Source organism: Centropristis striata, chromosome 14 (assembly GCF_030273125.1).
Source record: "Centropristis striata isolate RG_2023a ecotype Rhode Island chromosome 14, C.striata_1.0, whole genome shotgun sequence".
NCBI classification, from domain to species: Eukaryota; Metazoa; Chordata; class Actinopteri; order Perciformes; family Serranidae; genus Centropristis; species Centropristis striata.
The window spans coordinates 21,600,533-21,622,302 of NC_081530.1; the positions used below are offsets into that span (position 1 = coordinate 21,600,533).

Here is a 21,770-nt window from a genome sequence, read left to right on the forward strand (position 1 = left end):
TATGATTCTCTCCGCATTTTTCCATGTTTGCGAAAAAATGTCATGTTTGTCTTACATTAAGAAAGGTGGATGCATTCAAGTGAGCCCCATAAAATCCAGTGAACTGTATTATTTCTAAGCATGTTTTTAATTTAAGGTTGCATAGCAACACATTTCTCACCAACGTGGATTGCCACCCGCAAAGACCCCTTCAGTGAATACAGACCCTGAGGCAGCTTTGATTTCTGGTATTACTGATGCACAACAAGTGCAGTTATGCTTCTTCTACGTCACTTGCATGACTTTTACTTGACATAAAAGTGAGTAAGACTGACAATTATGCAGCTTTGCTACAATTATCCCATGACTTTAATATCAATATGTGGCTATATCAGCTTATAAAGCAATGCCCCACCCTAAATTTAGTTGTTCTGTATAAATCAATCATCCTATAGATTCACAAAAACACTGAAACTGTGGTCAGCTCAGATTCACAGCAGATACAGTTCCACAAATTAGAGCCCAGCCAATTAAAAATCTTTATGAAAGGGACCTATAACCTGGCTCAAATGACTCGGTTAATCACTTAATCGATTAACAGAAAAATTATTGGCAACTATTTTGATCACTTATTAATAATTTCAGTAATTTTTAATCAGTCATTTCCTACTTTTCTTTGTCATACATCATTGTAAACAAAAACTGTTGAGGTATTTGGACAATTGGCAATAAATTTGGCCCAGGCTCATTTAAGGTGGACTGATCTTAAAGCTATTCTCATTGTTTTATGCTGCATTATATTATAACATACAGATTGTCAAAATAATGGGAACTTAGATGAAATGGTCAATCTGATAGCTCTAGGAAAGCTGGAAAATGATTTAAATTAATCAACCAATTAATAATATAGTTGATAGATTTATCAAAAGAAAAATAGTTGCTAGTGGCAACCTTTGTGCGCATGGGATTGCATGTAAGAAAATTACTTTAATAAGCCAAAATGTTGAATTTTCAAAAAATACCTGTATGTATAACTTCAAATTGCAACAGATTAACTTATCACCTAGGATCATAAAATTTGTTTACCATGATATCTTCACACAGTATAATAAAAAGCAATTCATTATTTTTATACTCGGCCCTTTATGACCTTATAAAGAGCAGTGAAATTATGTCCACTGTGACTTGGACACTGAAACATCTGTCTCAAGGGTTTTCTCGCTGTGCACAAAATGAGATGCCTGTGTGAAATGAAAGTCCTTATTATTTGAAGGGCACTGTGAAAATGATATGGTACCAGCACGCTGAACACAAAGCATCTATTTATAACAAGCATTGGAGGAAATTTGAGCTCCATATGCCTGAGGAATTCAACAACCGACCCGAGTAAATAGCTGAATAATTTGACAAGGAAAAAAAATCCTTTACATGAATGTCTATGTCACGTTTAACATCACCGCAACAGCTTTCCGTGACTCCGGAATAGCTCTGTGTCCTGATGCAGGGAGACAGATGTGCTATTGAAGTGTGTACGGAGGACGAGTGTTTGTGAAGCCATACAATATTAATGAATACAACATTTCCAGGCTGATAAACAACCCAGATTCATTAGCCCCGAGAGAAGCTTATTACCCGCCAGCAACAACCGACTTTGTCTTCCTTTTCTTTTATGATACATTTAGACTCCAATAGGTGAGTCATGCAGATATAATTCTCAGTAAAAAAATGTTGTGTGTGTCTGTGGGAGCACAGGGGAGAACTTTTTATGTTTGAAGAGTTTTAGCAGTTCCTTTTTTGGCACCGCCGTCTTGGAGCAGATGGTTACGCCTGTAGTCAAGACTGAAGTGACACCACTAGAATTAATGCTACGCTGTGTCACTTCCTACGCACAAGTCAAACCATATAGAAGGGGGAAGATATAGTGTCACATTCACATTTGTTTCTGTCAGGCATCTATCTATGTTTTTTGCTGGCCTCAATTCTATTTGCTCACATTTAAAGCCATTGTTATATGTACAGTCTATATACATATATATTTCCGAAATACAAAAATGATGTCCCTAATGATCATTAACCAACTACAAAGCATCCATTAATGTAAATTATAACTAGTTTACTCTTCAGTGTCTTAACAAGTGGACAAAATAATCAAATTTTTAAGGATTTGATGATGCAGCTTATCACAATAAAACACCAGACATACAACTAATTAGGGTCTGTAATTTGCATGGCAGTTTAGGGATGAAGCTGGAGTTATTTAATGTTTTTCTAACTGTCAAAAATACCCATAAAAATACTCAAATTTGCAAGTCCATAACTCAATATGTTCTAAATTCCCCACCACAGGCCACATATCTATAGTGACATAGTCTAAAAAGGCCAAATAATTTCCATTAACAGCTGGGCACTGTAGTTATTATCAAACTTTACTCAAAAAGGATTAGCTAGTGCTTTTGTTGGGGACTATTTTCAGTTGCGGATGAAAATACATTTAATGTACTACTGAATATTTATGAGGTTGGGTTGACTCAAAATAAACTGCAGTGCCTCTGTTCATCAGAATCAAGAAACATGTCACCCAGTACAAATGTGTGGCTCATTTTGTGGATAACAATGGAGGTCTGTTAGCAAGATTATGGGACAAAGGGGAAAAGGGCCCTTCTTGTGACTGTTGTTTCTTTTATATTGCTTTGTAAGTTGTATTTTAGGATTGCTTTTAATGTATATTATGGCTTAAAATATTGTCTGAGAGATGCAACTCATGGCTTCAACTAATACATTTGAATCCACGCTGCTACCTGTGACTAACTGATGACATTTTATGTAAATATTTCGATCCATCTCTTTGCTTCAGTGGCTCACTGGTGATGTTAGTAATGTGACATGTATTTTAATGCTGTACATCACTGTTGTTCCCCAGGTGATGTCCCAAGCAGAGGGCCAACAGAAGAACCTGGTCCAGTCCATCGACTCTCTGCCCACCAGGGGCCCTCTCTCCTGTCTGGACCAGGACCTGCTGCTGCTAAAAGCCACATCTGCCGCCACACTCAGCTGCCTGGGAGAGTGCCTGAACATCCTCCAACAGACCCAGAGCCACAGCCAGGCACCACCTCAGTCCAACGCCTCCCAGTGCAACTACGGCGTCCATGGAGCCCCCTCCGGTGAGTCCGCCCCTGGCCCTGTTCCAGTGCTGCTACTGGAGCCCCCGACCCCTCCATCTCCCCCACCCCTCTTGTTTTTCCAGTCCCCTACTCCAGAGCCCAGTGCCAGCAGCAAGGGCCAGCTGGCGCAGCTGGACTGTGGCTCTTGTCCCTGCCTGATGGCTACCATGAACTTCAATGTTTGTAGTAAATGTTGTTGAATGTTGCATTTGTGTGTTAATTGTTTGATTTTGTCATAGTTTGTAGTGTTGTCATGTGCTGTTTTCAGTTCATTATTGTGTGTCGTCTCTTCAATGTCTTCAACTGCATTGAATTGCCAATTGTTCCTCAAAATGGTAGTGCCAAGTACAAGCATGAGTGTGAAGTATGAACATGATTTTACTGTCAATATTGTTTACAGAATCGTTGAAAGCATTTCAGACTGTTTTGCTACATGCATGTCAGAAAAAAAAATGTGTGAATGAGTAAACCTATATATAATGACTAATACTATGCACTTTTAAATCTCCTCAAAGGATTAAGTCTTTGCCAAAGGAATCCACGCTGGTGCCTAAAATGTCAGACCTCTGCCATGTTTAACCCTCTCTGTGCCAGATCACTATGGATCCAATAAAGTTGTTTCGATTTAAACCATTTGCAGCCTGAGGGTGGTTCTATTGGCATAACACCAAGGATTAGGATTCGGGAAAAGTGCCTAAAGGTGGAAGGTAGACCCCAAATACAGGACAAGACGTCCTGTGAAGATAATTTTCAATCCATCAAATGTTCTGGACCAATCTTTTCCAAGTATTTCTAATCCATTCACTGTCTCCAAAATGGTATAGAACAACAACATAAATAGTTTCTCCAGGAAAGAGGAGATGATTTTAAGTAATACTCGAATTCTACCGGGCACCAAACACTCACTGCCTAATGTGTAGCTGGCTCCTTCTGTGGAAGACGGCAGATGGAGTCAGTTTGGATTCACAGCAGTTACGATGGATCCCGATGGCCAGCCATAAGTTAAGGCAAAAAAAATGTGCCATTTTTCCCATAGACATTTCTCAACCCGTCTGCAGCATAATCCACTCCTCTGCTGTTGACAAAACAATCACTTCAAGGTCCGAATAGTAGCTTTCTGCACCTGTCATGGAAATGTAGATGTTCAAATTGGACTTAATGGTACTAAATGGTGAATAAAACACGTCTGTCTCACTGTAGTCCCAAAGCACGGCTGTAGGTTAAAGGATTTTTGTCTAAATGACGATTGTTTTAAGTAAAAACTAAAGAAGTGGACTGTGCTGTACGAATTGTTTGGGAAGTTTCTGTGGACTTTTTTGACGCTCTTCCGTGATGCCCAAATGAATTGGATCATGGATACAATTGGCTAAAATTAGTTTCCTGCCCAAGGTGGCTGGGCTCAACTAAAAGATGTGTTCAAACAGAAAGCAAGGTAAAGTTGCCTGCTGGACCTTTCTTGCAGTCCGAAATGGCCAGATGTGGGCTATGCGCTAGCTAGGAATGACCTCAACGTTTTTGTGGTGCAGCCCAGCATCAGACTGATCTTAGAACTCCTCAAGAACTCTAGTTCTTTCTGCCATTTCCTTCCTTGCCATTTAAATAAAAACATCCCTGGGTTAAGCATGGATGCTAAGAAACCCCAAGCAGTACGTACCCTATGTCGTAAGCCAGCATGTGGTGGTTCAGGTTGCATTTACATCACTGACGGATCCTCTTGTGCTCAGAGTTCTTACTGTGAATTAGTGTGAAAAGTCTCTCAGAATCGCATTCTAAGAACTATGATCGTAACTAGTTCTTGCAATGCTAACCCAATAGAAATGGGTATACTCTGGTCCGAAAACCTCCTTCGTGTCAGTTTGCATTGCCCCATGCCAAATTCTCTCACTTTCTGTCTGAACACACATTTAGAGATTGGGTGAGTAGTCTAAACATTTGCAAGAAATGATCCAATTCAAATGCTTGTCAAAGGCCTCCCTGTGGAGGTAAGTCCAACTAGGAGGAGAATCTGGGGCAGACCCAGGAGATACTGAACGGATGACGTATGCCATCTGGCACAGGAACGCCTTGGGTTCCCCTCTGGGAAAACAAGGCTAGTAAGAAAGACACATCAGCTTCCTTGTTTAACCTTCTGCCTGAGCAGTGTGACCTGATTCCCAAACCTGGATAAGCAAGAGGAAACTGGGTGGATAGTTTTGACAAATTGTTTTGTCACGACGTCTTGGTCCCTGTTGGAATCCATTGTATCTGCTGTGAATCCAAACTGACAACAGCTGCCAACTTTTGAACCTTACAGGTGCTTTTTTTGTTGAGTATTTTAGTCAAGAAGTTGTGGTTCACCTCCATCTATGACTTTACGAAGGTTTTTTGGGTACTGGGTTTGGGATGGGTGCCGGATCCCCAACAATCTGCTGGTCCTCAAAGTATGTTGGTCTTCTCTTTGCGCCAACAGTCACGCTGCCCTGTACCTGTTCATCAGACAGGGGGTGGTGTGGAGTGGGACCACCGGGCCGCAAGTACAAACCTCTTTCCTTCCGCTGCCTGGCTGATAAGTCCTGTGGGGGTCCAGCTGCTCCCCGCTTTCGGCATGTACCCCCCACACCTCAGTGAGGAGTTTTTTGTTAGAATCCTCGGTTTTGCCGAGTGATGGGTAGTGTGCGCTCACTGGCATGAGCAGTATCCAGATTCGATGCAGCTGATAAAGGGAGTGGCTGGCTGGTCGGTTGGTTGGTTGAATGGTTTTGTTACGCCCACAAAGGAAAGCTTTGCCACTGCATGGGCAAGATAACTCTTTGGTAGAGAGCCGAGCATGAGGTCGGACTGAGTTTGGCTGGCACGTTAGTCCCTCCAGGCTCCTATTACTACAAAACCAGAGCAGCTTGTTTGAGTCGGCTCTAGGAATTGCAAAGACAGTAAAGGAAGTCGAAGGATCTTTGTAAACTCCCACCAAAAACCTGCCAGTCACAAACCAGACAGCATCTTATCAGCTGATCACAGAGGATCTTTGCTGCTCGCTCTAGCTCCTCTCTGTCACTGCCATAAAGAGCTTGAAGCCCAACCCTCTGTCTCTCTCTCACCCCACACGCAGAACATTTTCCTTTAAGGAAATTAAAATCCATAAAGGAAATTTACTTTGTAAGCTACCCGCCCTTTGCAGCAAGATAGAAACAGAAAGTAGCTTTTCTTTTAACAAAAAAAGTAGAATATACGGGAAGAAAGTGTAGAGAATGAGTTGGATGTGAATCGATGTCACAGCCCAGAAATGGAAGGTAAAGCCATTGGAAACATCTACTGCATGAATGTTTGTTTCTCCACTGTTTGATCTGCGTCAGCCTTTTTGATTCACCTGCATGCCTCGATCCAATGGCCCAGACTCCCCCTCTGCTCAGCGAGCGTTTCTACTTCTGGTGCTTCGCTGTGACATCTCAGACAAAGTAGATGAATCTGTCATAAACTGTGTTTGTAAACCAGCTGCCTGTAAACACATGAACTATTTTCAGAATTGTTTCCCCCTATAACTCTATCTGGAAATGAACTCTCATGATCCTATTAACCCCCAAATGCCTTGAGAATAACCTTTTCAAAAAATTCAATTTTCACTTTATTTACAACTCACTCACTTCTCTCGCCTTCGGGCAGAGTCACCAAAGCTCAAGTCTCGATCTTATAGAATTCCTGTACCATTGGAGGTAGTTTGCTAACACTTTACAGGTTCCTGTCAGTCAAACTGTCAGTTGACCAAAGCAGAGGCCCGGCCTGAGGGCTATCTCAGCTCATTTGTCGAGACAGACTTGCCTCGGGCTCTCCAGCATGTCGACCTGTGTCAGCACAACTTGCTCCTCACTAATGGATATCAAAGAACGGCCTCTTGGTGCATTAGACTTTTAACCCAATTTGAGCGTTGGAGAGGAGGAGGGCTTGTGGTACCGCTCCATTAAGAGGACTTTGAAATGTGATCTGCTACTGTGATGTATATAAGAAGCTTTTTAAATGAGGAAAATTTGTAGCTTGGTTATAGCTTTTTTCGTGTGAATGACAGTTGATTATATTATCTTTAGACAATCTTCTGATGAGTCCGTTCATACAGGAGATGCAAAATTTAATCTGTGCAGTAGCTCTGCATTAAACACAGATTTAGTGAAGCACAATGTCAGAAGGCTGTCAGAGACTTATTTGATGTCTGTTTTTGAGGCTGTAGTGTTGTTAAGCACATATCCAGTCAGGAGTGTCTTAGTCAGTGTTTGATTCTCTGAGATAATACAGTTTTCTTGTGTTTGGCATGAGACTCTTCACATTACATCATTTTGTAACGTGTTCACCTGTAATTCAAGAGCCGAGGCTGCTTTAAAATGAGCAGTTGCTAGATGTGGGGCTGAATGATACTGTATGACTGAAAGCAACATGAAAATGTTTTAAAAATATGGTAGCCAAATGGTTACAGCGCATGCCATATAACCGCAGCGTTGCAGGTCTGATTCTGGCCTTGGGAACTTTGTTGCATGTCATACCGCTTTCTCTCTCTCCTTGTGTCCAGTATGCCTTCATTTCCAGTTCTTCCAGAATGATAAAAACAAAAAAATGCCCCTCAATCCCTTTTTTTTTTTTTTTTTTAATTAAAAAAGTCCTCATAATATCTGCAGATATCTGTAAAGTAAATGTGTGCAAAATCACACGTAAAAATAATCAAGTTAAAGTTCAGAAACATTTGATTGGACAGCAGAATTTTATGGAACAATGCAATATGTGAAAATTTCGAAACTATCTATATTCCCATCAGCCTCAGTTAGACTTTGCATTTTAATGTAAGAAAGGTTAGCATTTTAACTATGATGCTGAACATGACTGCTTAACATAGCATCTTAGCATTGTTACTGTGAGCATGTTAGCATTCTGACATTAGCAGATAGCTCAAAGAGGAACAGTTGTCAGATGTAAAAAACCCAACAACACTGACTAAAAGACATTTAAAAGAATACTTCACCCAAAAATTATGATTTGTAAATCAATTATTCACCCGTATTTTAATCTATGAAGAAAATTAACATTTTTCTTGGATTTCTTCACGCTGAATGAAGTATCAAGAAAATCCTTTACTCAGTTTCTGGATTGGATTTTGCTTAACAGTGTGAACTATGGCCTCAAAAAGTTGAATCATCACCTCTGACAGTCCATCCCCTGTAGGTGAAGACAGTAGAGGTTGAGTAATCTATGTAATGATTTTTATAATAGCTATATAATAACTGCCATTAAATTGTTTCAGTTCAAACTGTTTTAATATTTCTGCAGAACAATTTATCGTTTGTGGCTCAGAGTCAAAATGAATCAGCATTTCCGTATGTCTGACCTTAGTTGACTCAATACAACACACACACACACACACACAACCACCACACACAACCACACACACACACAATTTCCTGATGTCTGGTCTCAGTCAATAACAGAGCCTCAGTTCAGTATCATTTATGAGAACCTTGATATTAAATGTCAGAAATGAAGATACGGAGTGTCATAGGAGTTGTCTCCCTCGTCTCTCTTTCACTCTTATGACCAATTTAATCCAACACAAAATCCAGCACCAATACCACAGACTGTATAAAAGAAGTGGATGTAACCATCTATTTGTTTTGAAGCCTTGACTTTGGCATTCTGCCCATTGCCATTTTTTTTTTCTGGAGCCAGCAGTGACCATATTTGCTTGAGATGGTGGAGCCAACTTATTAGCTAATACTGGCACTAACAAGCTTGGTTAGCAAGGTACTTCCACAGTTCACATCATCTGTGAATTGGGATGCCAGTTTTGGCTTGCAAAATAAACAGCCATTTCCTTTGAGTGACTTTTTGTACAATTGTACAAAACCTTAAAAAAAGTACATTTTTATGCAAACAAAGGGGTCAAATTTCTTGGAAAACACCCAAAAACAAGTTTTCAGTGACTTAAATGCACAAGTAGTGACTTGTCAATTACAAAGTAGACATGTCCTAAAGCATACACTGCTTTGTCATCTATTTCACTGTAAATTGGACCATAATTTACAAAATGAAACCTGAGAAGTAGGGTCTTTTTCTCATAGACTGCTATACAATCCGACTTCTTTTAGCTACCAGTGTAGTTGCCAGTGTAATGCAGGTTTACGGCACTTCTGCTTTTGCTTCACTTTTCTAGCCCGGAGGCTCCATCCACTTAATTTTTAGTCTTATGATTAAAACACACAAGTCAGACAGCAGTAACTCTCATGTATCTCCCCCTCACTGTTGTCCTCTTAGATGTTAACTAACCCTGTCGTTTTTCAGATGGTGTTCCTGTGTGGACTGTACCAAAGTCGCCCTCAGGGGAGCAGTTGAAGAACGGAGGTCTGACTCCTCTACGATCAGCCGAGCCCTCTCCGGCCTTCAGGAAAAGGAGTCTGTCCCATGGTGCTGAGGTGGGAAATGTTACATAATTTATAAAACATCACCTCGTTCCTTCGCCTTGCTCTTTCTTCTTCCCTTGTTGTCTTGGTCTGTCAGAAATTTCATTTTATTGTGTCTCAGATGTGGGACCCAGACCACCGTGGGGCTGCAAAATTAATCTCGAAGATATTGAAACTGAAATATTGTCCTCTGTGATTTCTTGCTGGGAGTTTTTCTGACACATTTCTGTACAGATGGTTGTCAAGACGAGGGTTAGTTTGATGGTTGTGGAGAAAATCATTTTACATTTAGTCATCTGGTGCTTTAATCCAAGGTTGCAGGTGCATGAATGCAATGGGACAGTGATAGTGACTGTGTTGTTACAAACAGGAAACATGGGTAGAGAGAAAGAAGTAGGACATGCAGCAAGGGCTGGAATTGAACCCTGGGCATGGCACTCATATAGTTAGGGCAGTATATTGAATTGATTTTGATATTGTGATATGAGACTGCAGGATGTACATGTACATATTGTCTTAGATTTTGGATGTTGTCATATGGCAAGTGTGTTGTCTTTTCCTTGTTTCATGGATACAATGTTTGTTTAGTTTGCAGCCGGGGCAGCATACAGGCCGGCAGCATTGTATTTACCAGTTTATTGAAGAAAAAAAATTGTATTTTATATTGGCATGTATTTGTAATACAACTTAATGTCCAAAACCCGGAATTATCTCTTAAAGTAAAGTGATGTTATTTTCTGAACTTACCAGACTGTTCCGGCTTTTCTATTATTTGTCTTAACCCTCAACCGTACATTATCAGTGCAATATCAATACCGAGGTATTTGGTCAAAAATATTATAATGTTGTATTTTCCCCATATCGCTCTTTCAATAGCCAACACCAGCCTTCACAGACCTTACAAATCTTCAAATGATGAACAAAAGTTTTATGTTGTAGTAATAAGTAACGTTACAGACACTTGCAATGTCAATGTCAACATTTTTCATATTTTATATTTAACATTTAGTCAAAAACATCAAATGAACACAGACAAGTCATTTGAGTAAGTTATTTTTTATGTTATTTTTCTATCAAGTCAAGTTGTAAGTCATCAAAACAGAGACTTGAGTCCACATTTCTGGCTTCATACATTCATTTGGGCCTTATATTTCTGTTATGAGACTTTTCATTTGGTTAAAAAAGATTAGATGTTACAAGATCAGTCCCTTCCAGTCACCATGTCACCTCGATGTGTAAGCCAAAGTTTCATTATTATCACATATATTGATAATAGTGTGTTTTTATTGCTGTCCAGTGAAAACCATGTACATCATCTTATGTAAAATAAGGTTTTTGAGAGTCAGCTACTGGAGAAGCATCTCAATTCTGAGATGTTTCTCTTTGAGAAAATTCAACCTATTTGACAAACAATATGTAAACATGGAGATGCTGTAATTAAAAAAAGCCTTAAGGCAGCTCAAGTATTTAATGTTCAACTTCAACTGAAAGCCCTTGAAGCCAATACAAGATATATTCAAAACAGTGCCTGCTTTAAATGCTTTACCATTTTTTAAAAACACATCTGGGAAAAAAAAGAAGCTGACTAAAAATAGACTGTGACTTATTACTCATCTTTTCAAGGCCCTGTGAGTTTATTTTCATGCTGTAGTTAAGTGAATTAGAAAGCGAAAGGCTACTTGCAAGATGATATGAAAAACCTGAATGAAATAAACCACTCAAACAAATCTGTGGTAGTGATACCGTTGAGGCAGTGGTTTCTAGATTTCTGCCCCGCTTTCTGTTCATTCTCTCATGTTTGCCCTTGTTGCCCAGCAAGGGAAGCACTCATCGCTTCTGAAAGTTTTAACAGAGCTGCTGTTGAAAAAGTGGGTCACACAGTATAGAGCTGGAACTGAGCCGATCCCAGGAGGAGGGTTTCATGAATTCCTCCCCGCCTGCCTGCTGCAGAGAGGGGCTGTCTTAGTGTCGGGACCACCCCGTATCAGAGACAGGAAGCAGAGGTCAGGTGACACTGACGTAAACGTGTGCCAGTCGGGCAGAGAGAAAGAAGTGTGAGGCTTCTAGAGCTTTGCTTTCTGTCCCAAATGGAAAACAAACGTCTCAATGATTTTGTTAAAAAGCTGATTTGTACTTGAACTTGAAAGAACAGTATCAGCCCTGAAGTAAAGCATTTGATCTTTTTTATTTTTGGTGACATGTTTTCCTTGTTCCCATGGATACCTTGGAAACTTGTTTGAACTTACTTTACATCTAATTAGTACCAGCAACAGAGACAGCAGATTTTCAAAAAACATCAGCAGTAAATGTTAGGTTTTATATTATGTCTCAGAAACAAAAAGAAAGGTCAGGCTTGCATCTTTCTCTCTCTCTTTCACACATTTTTATCCTCCATGCACACCAAAGAAAGCCAATTATAAGTGTAGGGAAACATAATCTAGTGGAAGAATACAGGCAGGCTGAGAGGAAGGAGGGTCCCAAAAGGTTAATTGTAACACATGGACAAACATATGATTGTTTTGTATTCAGTGGCTTCCAAAGACATTCATTTTTTTTTCAACATAATAACTTGTATTTCCAGATTAAATAAGTAAGTAACTTTATTTATGTAGCAGTTAAAGCTGGGCATTGTAACATGGAGGTCTATGAGGACTGGTTCTCTTTTGGAGCCAGCCTCAAGTGGCAATTTGAAGAACTGCTTGGTCAAAACATACACAATAGTAGTAGTCTAGCTACAAGGTAGAGTTGCGAGTAACTTATAAGGATAGTTAACCAACAATATAGAGGCTCAGTATTCCAAACCAAAACAGATTCACTCCTGTTCTTCTTCACAATTAAAGACAGAGACAACTACACTCGCCTAGCTGTTTAACAAAGAGAACTCAATGTCACTCAGAGCCTTTTGCAAAAAGGAAACTCAGTGATTTCCCTGATATGAGAGAATGATGTTCAATCATCATTGTTTTTCATATGAATGAGCTGGCGCAAATCAGTTTTGAGCCGTTTGTTGAACAAGTGTTGCATCTGTCACAGTGTGTAAATGCTTACTTAAGATGCAAAATGTTCACAGGCGAGTATTTCACATTTTGGTGTTTTTCACTGCCACTCTCACAATCATGTAGAATGTTCTGTTATAAAGAATATATAGAGAATGTTCTTCCATGTAGAACATTTAATAGTATTCTTTCATATAGAATAGTCTTTAGAACGTTCTATCAAATAATGTTCTATCATATAGAATGTTCTATATGTTTTACAGATTATATAGAATGTTCTATCATATAGAATATTCTTTAGAATATGTAATGCTCTATCAAATGTTCTATCATATAGAATGCTCTATAGAATGTTCTATCGTATTGAATGTTCTATCATATAGAATATTTTATAGAATGTTTTACAGATTCTATAGAATGCTCTACCATAGAGAATATTCTATAGAATGTTCTATAAAATGTTCCAATGTATAGAATGCTCTATAGAATGTTCTATCGTATTGAATGTTCAATCATATATAGAATGTTCTATAGAATATTATATCATATAGAATGTTCCATATAATGTTTTAACATTTAGAATGTTCTATCATTATAGAACGTTCTATAGAATGTTCTAACATACAGACTGTTCTATAGAATGTTATTACTTATTAAAAAAAGTAAAACTGTCAGTTAAACTGCTTCAGTATGGAACTTTGCCAGTAGAGGTTGCTATAGCAACAGAATGTTCAGCTAAAAAAAACCCTTCCAGTGTCAGAACAGTAAAGGCAGAACAAAGACTGTTTGAGCATCGTGTAAACACAGGGTCACTTTCTTGTAACACCCTGTCACATTGATCCTTTTGTCATCCTATAATTCAAACATATCACAATAATGGAATCCTCAACTGTGAATAACAGGAAGAAGATTAACGGGGCAAGTGTCATCTCAGCAGCATTTACTGCCACACCCACTCATAATAGCCCTTTGTCAAATGTTAAACTGGTGTGATTGCTTGTCATAAGGCTCTGTTGTTAAACATTAAGGGAACTGCCTCTTAAACACTCAGATCTCATAATGGGCTGACACTTGTTTAAATCTAACCACAGAACAAGGTACAGGGGCCAGGGAGGGACATTTTACCCTTCATGTGTGCAGTGAAGCAGCACCCTGCCTAACCGCCACGAGGGATTTAACTGTGCTGACAGCAGTTTAATCTAGAGGCGTGGAGATGTAATCTGTCATGTTAATGATCATTTTCTATTGACATATGAGTGTAAAAAGGGTATTATGCCGTTGCAGTGTCAACCCATTTAAAGCTAATTGTCAAGCTGTTCAACATACTTCATGGTGCACAATTAAGAGCAGAGAATGAAGGGTGACTCATAATGGCGATTTGGCACCTTTAAAGACATTTCAGACAGTATTATGGCAGTTATGATTCAGGGGGCCAACCATCTGCACTGACATTCCCACCACTGTCAGTACGTCTCTGCTAAGTGTGTTATTAGCATAGTGTGCTCCGGTAAGGACTAATGCCAAGGCATGTCTGTCATAAATTAAGATAAATACATTAGGAAACTATAAAAGTGAGCATCTGTGACTTGCATGATTTGATCATATTTCTAATGAGACCCATGAGGGACGTTCAGGACCCCAAGAAACATTCACACCAGCTGCCACAACAATAAGACTTTACTAAGAATGAAGCTGTTTTCTACACAAATTATCATTATCCAGAAATATTAAGGGTGCAATTAAAAATGTGTATATTGTGGAAAAATCACTATGTGTAATGTCAAAGGTGTTGTTTGTTTTAATGACCCCACAGAGAATCATCACCCATCCAGTTTTGTGTGGTGTTGAAGCATCTTTCAGTTAATAGTTTTGGTTTTACGACCCACAACTTGACTGCTTCGGTTCACTGCTTGCATCAACCAATTTTTAGCTACTTTGTGCACTAATTGCCCAGCACCAAACTCACCTCAAAGTTGGCAGCTAGATGGTGAACAAAGAGACAGATATTTCCCTATAAGAGTTGGTGGAGACCAAAATAGAGCTAAAAAAGTCTATCAAGTCTATCAAGTTTATCAAGTGGCCAGAAACACTCAAAACTCAAAATGAATGCTAATTTTGCTGACTGGTGGGATGTACAAATGTTCACCATATCAACTTTAAAAGTAAGAATGCATTATATATATATATATATATATATATATGTATGTGTGTGTATATGTATATATCATATATAATATATATGTATATATTCTTATAGGTAAAATACTCTAAAAGACAAAGTATGTTTTTGAAGTTTAAAGTACTTTACTTAAAAAGAAGAAGATAGATTTGATAGATTTTTTAGATTTCAGAGCTTACCCTTAGGTGTGAGTAAACTACAAACTATGAAGCTCTTTTTTGAATACAAAAATGTAAATAACTGGTTACCATATCATTATCAGCCATGACAAGCAGGTAATTATAGGTTATCAGTGTAATCCATGTTATGCACTCCTATTTTTAAGAGAATAATATTTCATTGTTGTGCTTTTTAGCTTGTTCTGCTGTCCAAGAATACAAATATGCTGATTTAATTACTTTTTTTTGTTCATTTTTGAAACTTCATATGTTCTTTGAAAAGTTTTCTTTCCAAAAGACAAAGTACCATATAATTACCTGTCATCACAAAGCAGACAATCTGTGTAGGTGTCATTTAAAAAAAAGAAAGAAAAGCAGACATCTCATTTTGCAGTGACACATTTAAATTCAGACTTTTTAAAATGCACCCCGTCACTGCTCTGTAATATTTTTGCACTTTCCTCCTGCCTTCTTCTCTGCTCTGCCCTGCGGCTTGAACCAGATTTCATTAGAGCCTTCAAAGATGTTCTGGCTGGCTTTTGAAGACGAAGGGCAGAGAGACGGAGGAGATGCAGTGCAGATTGCCAAGGTGCATTAGACCCGCTTGACACTTGACGTTTATTCATCTTTTAATGAGATTCAGCAGCAGCGTCGTCCACATGATGACTCCCCGTCCGGCCGGAGTGATTGAAAGTTTTGTCTTGGCGTGAAGGAGATGGGAAGGTTGAGGGGAGAGAGATGATTGTATCAAACCTCTTCGTACTAAGAGTGGTGTTTAGATAATGAAGGACAGAGCTTGTGTGGGATGATAATTTATCTAATGTGCTTGGTTTGGCACGGTGAAGTTAGATTTGGCGGAAACACAATGCACATAAAGTTAACTGCAACATGCTTTGGATGACTGAAGGTTTCTTGTTAAGAATGTTTTAAAAATTTGATCTGATCGGTTTTGTTATGCAGTCAGCAATAGAGGCAAGAGAAAGTGCTTCATGGTTTTAAATAAATGTTGTTCTTTTTAGCTCTGATTTGAGTATCACTCCACCCTAAACGATGGACAGAATTTCCTGTTCTGCTCCTAATCTAATCTTCAATTTCTACTCTTGGTTGTTTGCCAGTTTACCATTTTCCCTGTAATCTCCTGAGTAGTCTTGAGTGCAAGAGAGAAAACACATTACCCAAGAATAATAAAGGTTTGCTATTTGAATTATGTAGCACCATAGTGGCGTTTGATATTCAGTCCTGGTACGCAGCCGGCGAGAGGGAGCACGAGGCCTGTGCGTGCCTGTTGGGGGAAATGCAGGAAAAATTGCTAGTGCTTGCAGAAATCAGCTCGGTTTATGCATTTGCAACAGCACCAGTACGCTCCCAAGCCACATATTAGACCTGTCCACTGAATTACTGTGGATATAAGCTGCTGCAGGAGAACAGCAGGCTAATGCAGAGCTGCAGTCAGTTCTGCATTTAGAGAGAAAGGCAGAACGGGGAGGAAGTCTTATACCTGTTGTTTGGGTGCTTTTATTTCTGATATCCAGGTTTAAGGTAATTTAAAATAGATGTTTAAGATCATTTTATTTCATTTTTATTACATTTTTGCACAAATGTATTTATTTCTATTACAAAAACTATATAAAAAGAGCTGAAAATCTTCCATAAAGGCATAAAAAATGAATAAAAAACCCATACATAGTAAGATAAATGGTGGACATGGAGATGGAAAACATATTTTTTCTAAAAGAAAGAAAATAAAATCAAATGTGTGCATATACATTAATGATGTTTATACGTTAAAACATTATCAAAGCCTAGATTAAAATAAACAAATTAATACATTTTTTATAAGTAATTTGCAGATTTTTTTATCTTGAGATTTCTGCTAAAAAGTGGTTTTATTCCTGATATCACGAATAAATAGAGCTTTTATTTATTTATTTTAATTTTTAATTTTTTTACACTTTTTAAAATGTATTTTTATTTCTATTCCAAAAATGAATTTAAAATTTGTTAAAATCCTTCATAAAGACACATGGAGAAAAGTAATAATAAATAATTAACAAAACAAGATAAAGCATGCACTTCAATGCTTTGCGCTTTTTTTGTATTGAAATGTTTAGTTATATTGTTTTTTACGTTGTTTTCTTTATACTTTTTTCTGTTCTTGCTTAACTGCTGTGGGCTGGGAAAAATGTTTAATGTATGAAAGTAGACAAGAAAAAGACAAGTAAGTCTTAAATCTGGAGTTGCTCCAGCAGGTGGTTTCATTTCCTTTTCTTTTATGTCTTTTGTGCACTTTTAGCTTAAACCTCTTTTCATATCTGAGTTATTATGTCGTCTTTATTCCAGCAGAGGGCAGCAAAGTCCTCTGATGTGCAACTCTTCTTCTCTATGAATCATTGTATTAGTCTGATCCACTGCCAGAGGGACATTACACTTCAACACCAGACTATTTGTAATACTTCAAATTGTGTCAATGACATCAGTGTCTAATAATCTTTATATTTATAGTTATGTGCACGTCTGGTGGTCAACTTGCAACCTGTAATGGAATAATACACTTATTTAAAACAAAATTAATAATGTTTTTCTTTTTTTGCTCCTAAACTTCCTCACCGCAGTCAGCCGAAGTAATAAAAAGTGATTGCATGACGGCGCCTCAAGTCTTATTAACAGGCATAAAGGTCCCGTCGGTCCCGGAGTGAAAACATCAAAGAGCAGCGTGTTCTCAGGTCTCGGCTCAGAGTGGAAAATATCAACCCATGACTCACTCTGTAATCCACTCTCTTTATTGAACTCCAGATTTAGATTAGGAAAGTGGAAATGTCATATGCCTGCTGGAAAATACTTTCTCCTTTGTCTCTCACACCACTTCTATAAGCCCTCTGTTGCATGAAATATTACATAAACATAAAAAAAAAAACTGTTTAGTAGTTGTTGTTTTTTTCACTTAAAACCATTTAAATAATAGAAATATTAAAAAATAAAAATATATATATTTAAAAGTGGGGACTTGGTAGGCTGTTCTCTATGGGAACAATGTGCAATCCTGTCCCATAAAAAGTCCCATAAAATCTACATTGTCCCATTTAATTCTATTTTGTGTTCACTAGCATTTCATCAATTTATATTACATAATCCATTCTGATCCAATCTAACCTCCATGCAGAAGAAGGGGACCACTTGACTGGGCTTTTAAAATAGAAATGTACACAAAAGTGCACCAACATTTAATCTGAGTGAGACTGGTGGAAAAAGAAAAAAAAGAGTTACAAAATGTCTAAAATGACAAAATATATAAAAAGTTGTAAACTTTTCCTTCATGGATCCCCAACCAATTCAGTTCATTTCTATATTCGCGTATAGTTGTTAAGGTGAAATAAATTAATCTTACTATTTTACAACATACAGTATCTAATATCATCAATCATAATTTCTATCACACCTAAACTGGCTTTAATGATGAAAATTAACAGTTTACTTACCTGAGTCTAAATATGGAACAATTAGTGAACTTTGGGACCCTCTTATTGTACCATGGCCTTCTCTGTGTCACATGTCCATGGAAAAAATAAGTGCACACAGGATTAATACTGTATGTGGTGAATTATTTGTCATTTAAAAGTGGAAAACACCCTTTTCACAACCAAGTAGTAAAACCTGGATTTCATCAAACATCCTTTTTAGAATAACTGAGATGAATTATTTGTTGCCTAATGGAAACACCATGCAATAACGGGTTCAAGGCCTTTTCCTTGCTGCTAGTGTTGCACACTGTTGGCGCTATAGAGGAGCTGAAAAGAGGCAAGGCACTCAGCACTGTGCATAGACCTCAAATCTTTTGAATTTTCCCACCAAAACAGTCCCAAGTCCTTTTCATAGAAATGTATTTACAGGCTGTTAGAAAGTCTGTGAAGTCCCAGTTTTTAGGTTATGTTACAAAGCGTTCACACATTGGCAATACAAAGCAGCTAATACGTGTAAATGCTTCACATACTGGGTATAAGCAAAGATGAAGAGTGTGTGACAAGTTTTGGGAAGAGATTTTATAGAGGTGTGTGTGTGTGTGTGTGGGGGGGGAATCAATAAAGCATAGTATTGCGATATTTTGTGTGGCGATTTTATATCGATTCATGGTCGCCAAGTATCGATATTTAGCATTGCTGGGGGTCAGTATTCTCACCTTTTTAGTTTTTTTCCAGAGGCTGTAGCGGGCTCACTTTTTAGGAATATACTGGAGATACTGGTATCATATGAAACTAGAAGATCTAACGGCACCATGCCAGTCAGGATATTGTGTTGTTGAAAATATGGAAATAACGCTGCAAAGTTAGGCTTTTTTTTATGTTTCATTCAAAAAAATGAATTGCAGTAAAGCTTAAAGTTGAGGAAAGTTTGAGAAAATGCTGCAGTTGTTGTCGTCCATATCAGTTGAGTTCAGTTTGACTGAATACTTTGTTGGTCAGTCTGAGGGTTTGACTCTCATTGTGGATAAATAAAAAGACTGAAGTGAGATGAATAGACAAACAAAACAATTCTTGATTGAATTTAGTTTTGTGGACACAAAATGCAGTTAAACGGTTAAATCGTAACATATGGTATCACAATACTCACCATATTGCAAAATGCTTAAAATCACAATAATATCGTAAAATCGTATCGTGGGGCCTCTGATTCACACCTCTACTGATTTCTCTCTTACTTCACATTGCACACATTATTTTTCACTTTAACTGATGTTGACTCAAGTTCACCTAATATTCTAATACATGTGAGCATAAAGATTAGTCTTCAGACCATTGTAACAGACAGTCTGACTGTTTCGTGCTGAGTGTGTTGATGTAATTTCACAGTTAAATTGCTCCACCTTTAACTTCTGTGGCGTCAGGATGACTCACCACAAAGTGTAGTAGTGTACAGTCTCTTTTACTGTTGTGTAAGCGTGTGTGTGTGTGTGTGTGTGTGTGTGTGTGTGTTCGTTCTTAACCACTGCGTCTGCACCGGCTGTATTTCACATCCTCTCATTAGATCCTGCGCTGATGAAACTGCTTGTTATAATTTATACATGAGGCACTGAAACTCAGGAGCCCCACTTGGCTCATTTTTTTGAAGAAGCAGAAGTGGGACAGATTTGGGAGGTCTGATTCTGGCACAGTGTTGTTTCCCATTCACATTTACAGTGGTGCCCCTCTGAGCCTGTGCTTTATTGTAGCAGTTATGTGTTTCTTGTGCTGCATCTGGGTCACTTCCCAGCAATTTCCAAGCATTGCATCGCCTGATTTTCTATACCTGAGAAAATACTTTGTCACAGTGTCACATTCATATTTTACTGTAACTCTGATGCTTTGTTTTGTGGTTTTGCAGGTACAGTATGGACAGGAAAACCTTGAGCTGGTTTAGCTAAAAAGGCTTATTTTTACTCTGTGTTGTCTCTGTTCTATTCACAAAATATTATATATACTATTTTGAGAATAAGCAATAGATGCAGTGCAGCCTAACCAGTCACCTGTGACCATTTAAACACATTTAAAGCTGAAAATCAATGAAAATTTATTTGCTAAAGGTCATATTACAGAGCTGCAAACCCATCACTCTGCAGCGAAATTCGGCATTTATTGAAAAATGAAACATTTGACACCATCATGATTTGTTTATATCTGATCGTATAAATGGATCGTACTTATCCAAAGTCAGTGTATCAGTAGATGGCGGTTGGCACTGCACAATGTATTACAGCCACTTAAACAAAGGCTCCCCTTAAAAATAATAAGTTAAGTGTAAGCTATATCAGACAGGCCTTTTAAAGTTTTTGTGAGGGAATGAAAGCTTTTCTCTTCAAAGATTCCAGACTTCACAGACAAAACCAGTAATTTAACCTCACAGAACACAGGAGTTGCTGTTTTTTCTGCCTAGATCGGTTAGTTTGTTTGTCTTATTGTGTACTCCGATGAATCCAGACTGAACCTATAAAACACAAACTGTCACTTTTTTTCCCATCCCTCTGGAGTTTGCAGGCCTGTTATTAGTGAATGATATAAACACTTGTATACTTTATATGAAGTGACAGCTGTAAGGCAGAAATTACCTGTAGCTTTGAGATTAACGCCAAACTGGAAGAAGCTTTTCAGTATCTCCCTGGAAGTTGACTTTCAAAACCTGACATTTAAGAAAGGAAGCCGAGCTTGAAAAATCCACACACAGTTGTTACTTTAGCTGTGAACCCGTCAACAAAATATCTCTCTCTTCCAGAGAGGGATTATCATTTGAATGAAGGATAAAAACACACAGACTGTTTGGAAGTTTGGTAATTGTTTGACTAAATGTCAAATCTTTGGGCAGGGGGTGTTTTAAGTGATTTCGGGATGCGGTGTTGGATGCACAGACATGCTGGCTGCAGGTTTGAGCACAATGCAAATGCACAAAGATAAGAGAGGTCAGGTGGACACAAATACTTCAGCAGCATCTTGGTATAACAGAGTTGTACAGAAAGCATCATGGGAAAAAATAACACATTGATGGATTTATTTTTAAATAAGTCGTATGTATGTAGCAATGGTATAATGTGTTAATCATACACTTAGTAGGTAAAAGAGACACAATTATAAAATTCAGCTGACTGATTAGTCGATTGACCAAAAAACATCAATCAACATCTATTTTGATAATATATTTGTTATTTATCAAGCCAAAAATGGCCCATTCACTGGAACTTTTTGTAAATAATTGTAAAGGTGTGATGTGATGGGTCTTCCAAACACTTCTGACTGCTGCAGAATTTCCACTACATGACTTTATCCTTGATTTCCACTCACTCACAGTTTTTTGGGATTGCCAACAAAAGCCCTAGATCAAAGGCAAATCTGTGCTCTCGTCTGTGAGAGCTAAGAGAGCTATGT

The 21,770-nt window shown here is 38.2% G+C and overlaps 1 protein-coding gene across 1 annotated transcript in view; it reads left to right on the plus strand.

Annotated features, from left to right (window-relative positions):
• The window catches only part of LOC131984607 (oxysterol-binding protein-related protein 10-like), an 81,733-nt gene that overhangs the window by 41,538 nt on the left and 18,425 nt on the right, over positions 1–21,770 (plus strand). Inside the window, 2 exon segments of the mRNA XM_059349494.1 lie at positions 2,900–3,140; positions 9,432–9,562. Coding sequence (XP_059205477.1) covers positions 2,900–3,140; positions 9,432–9,562 — 372 coding nt within the window.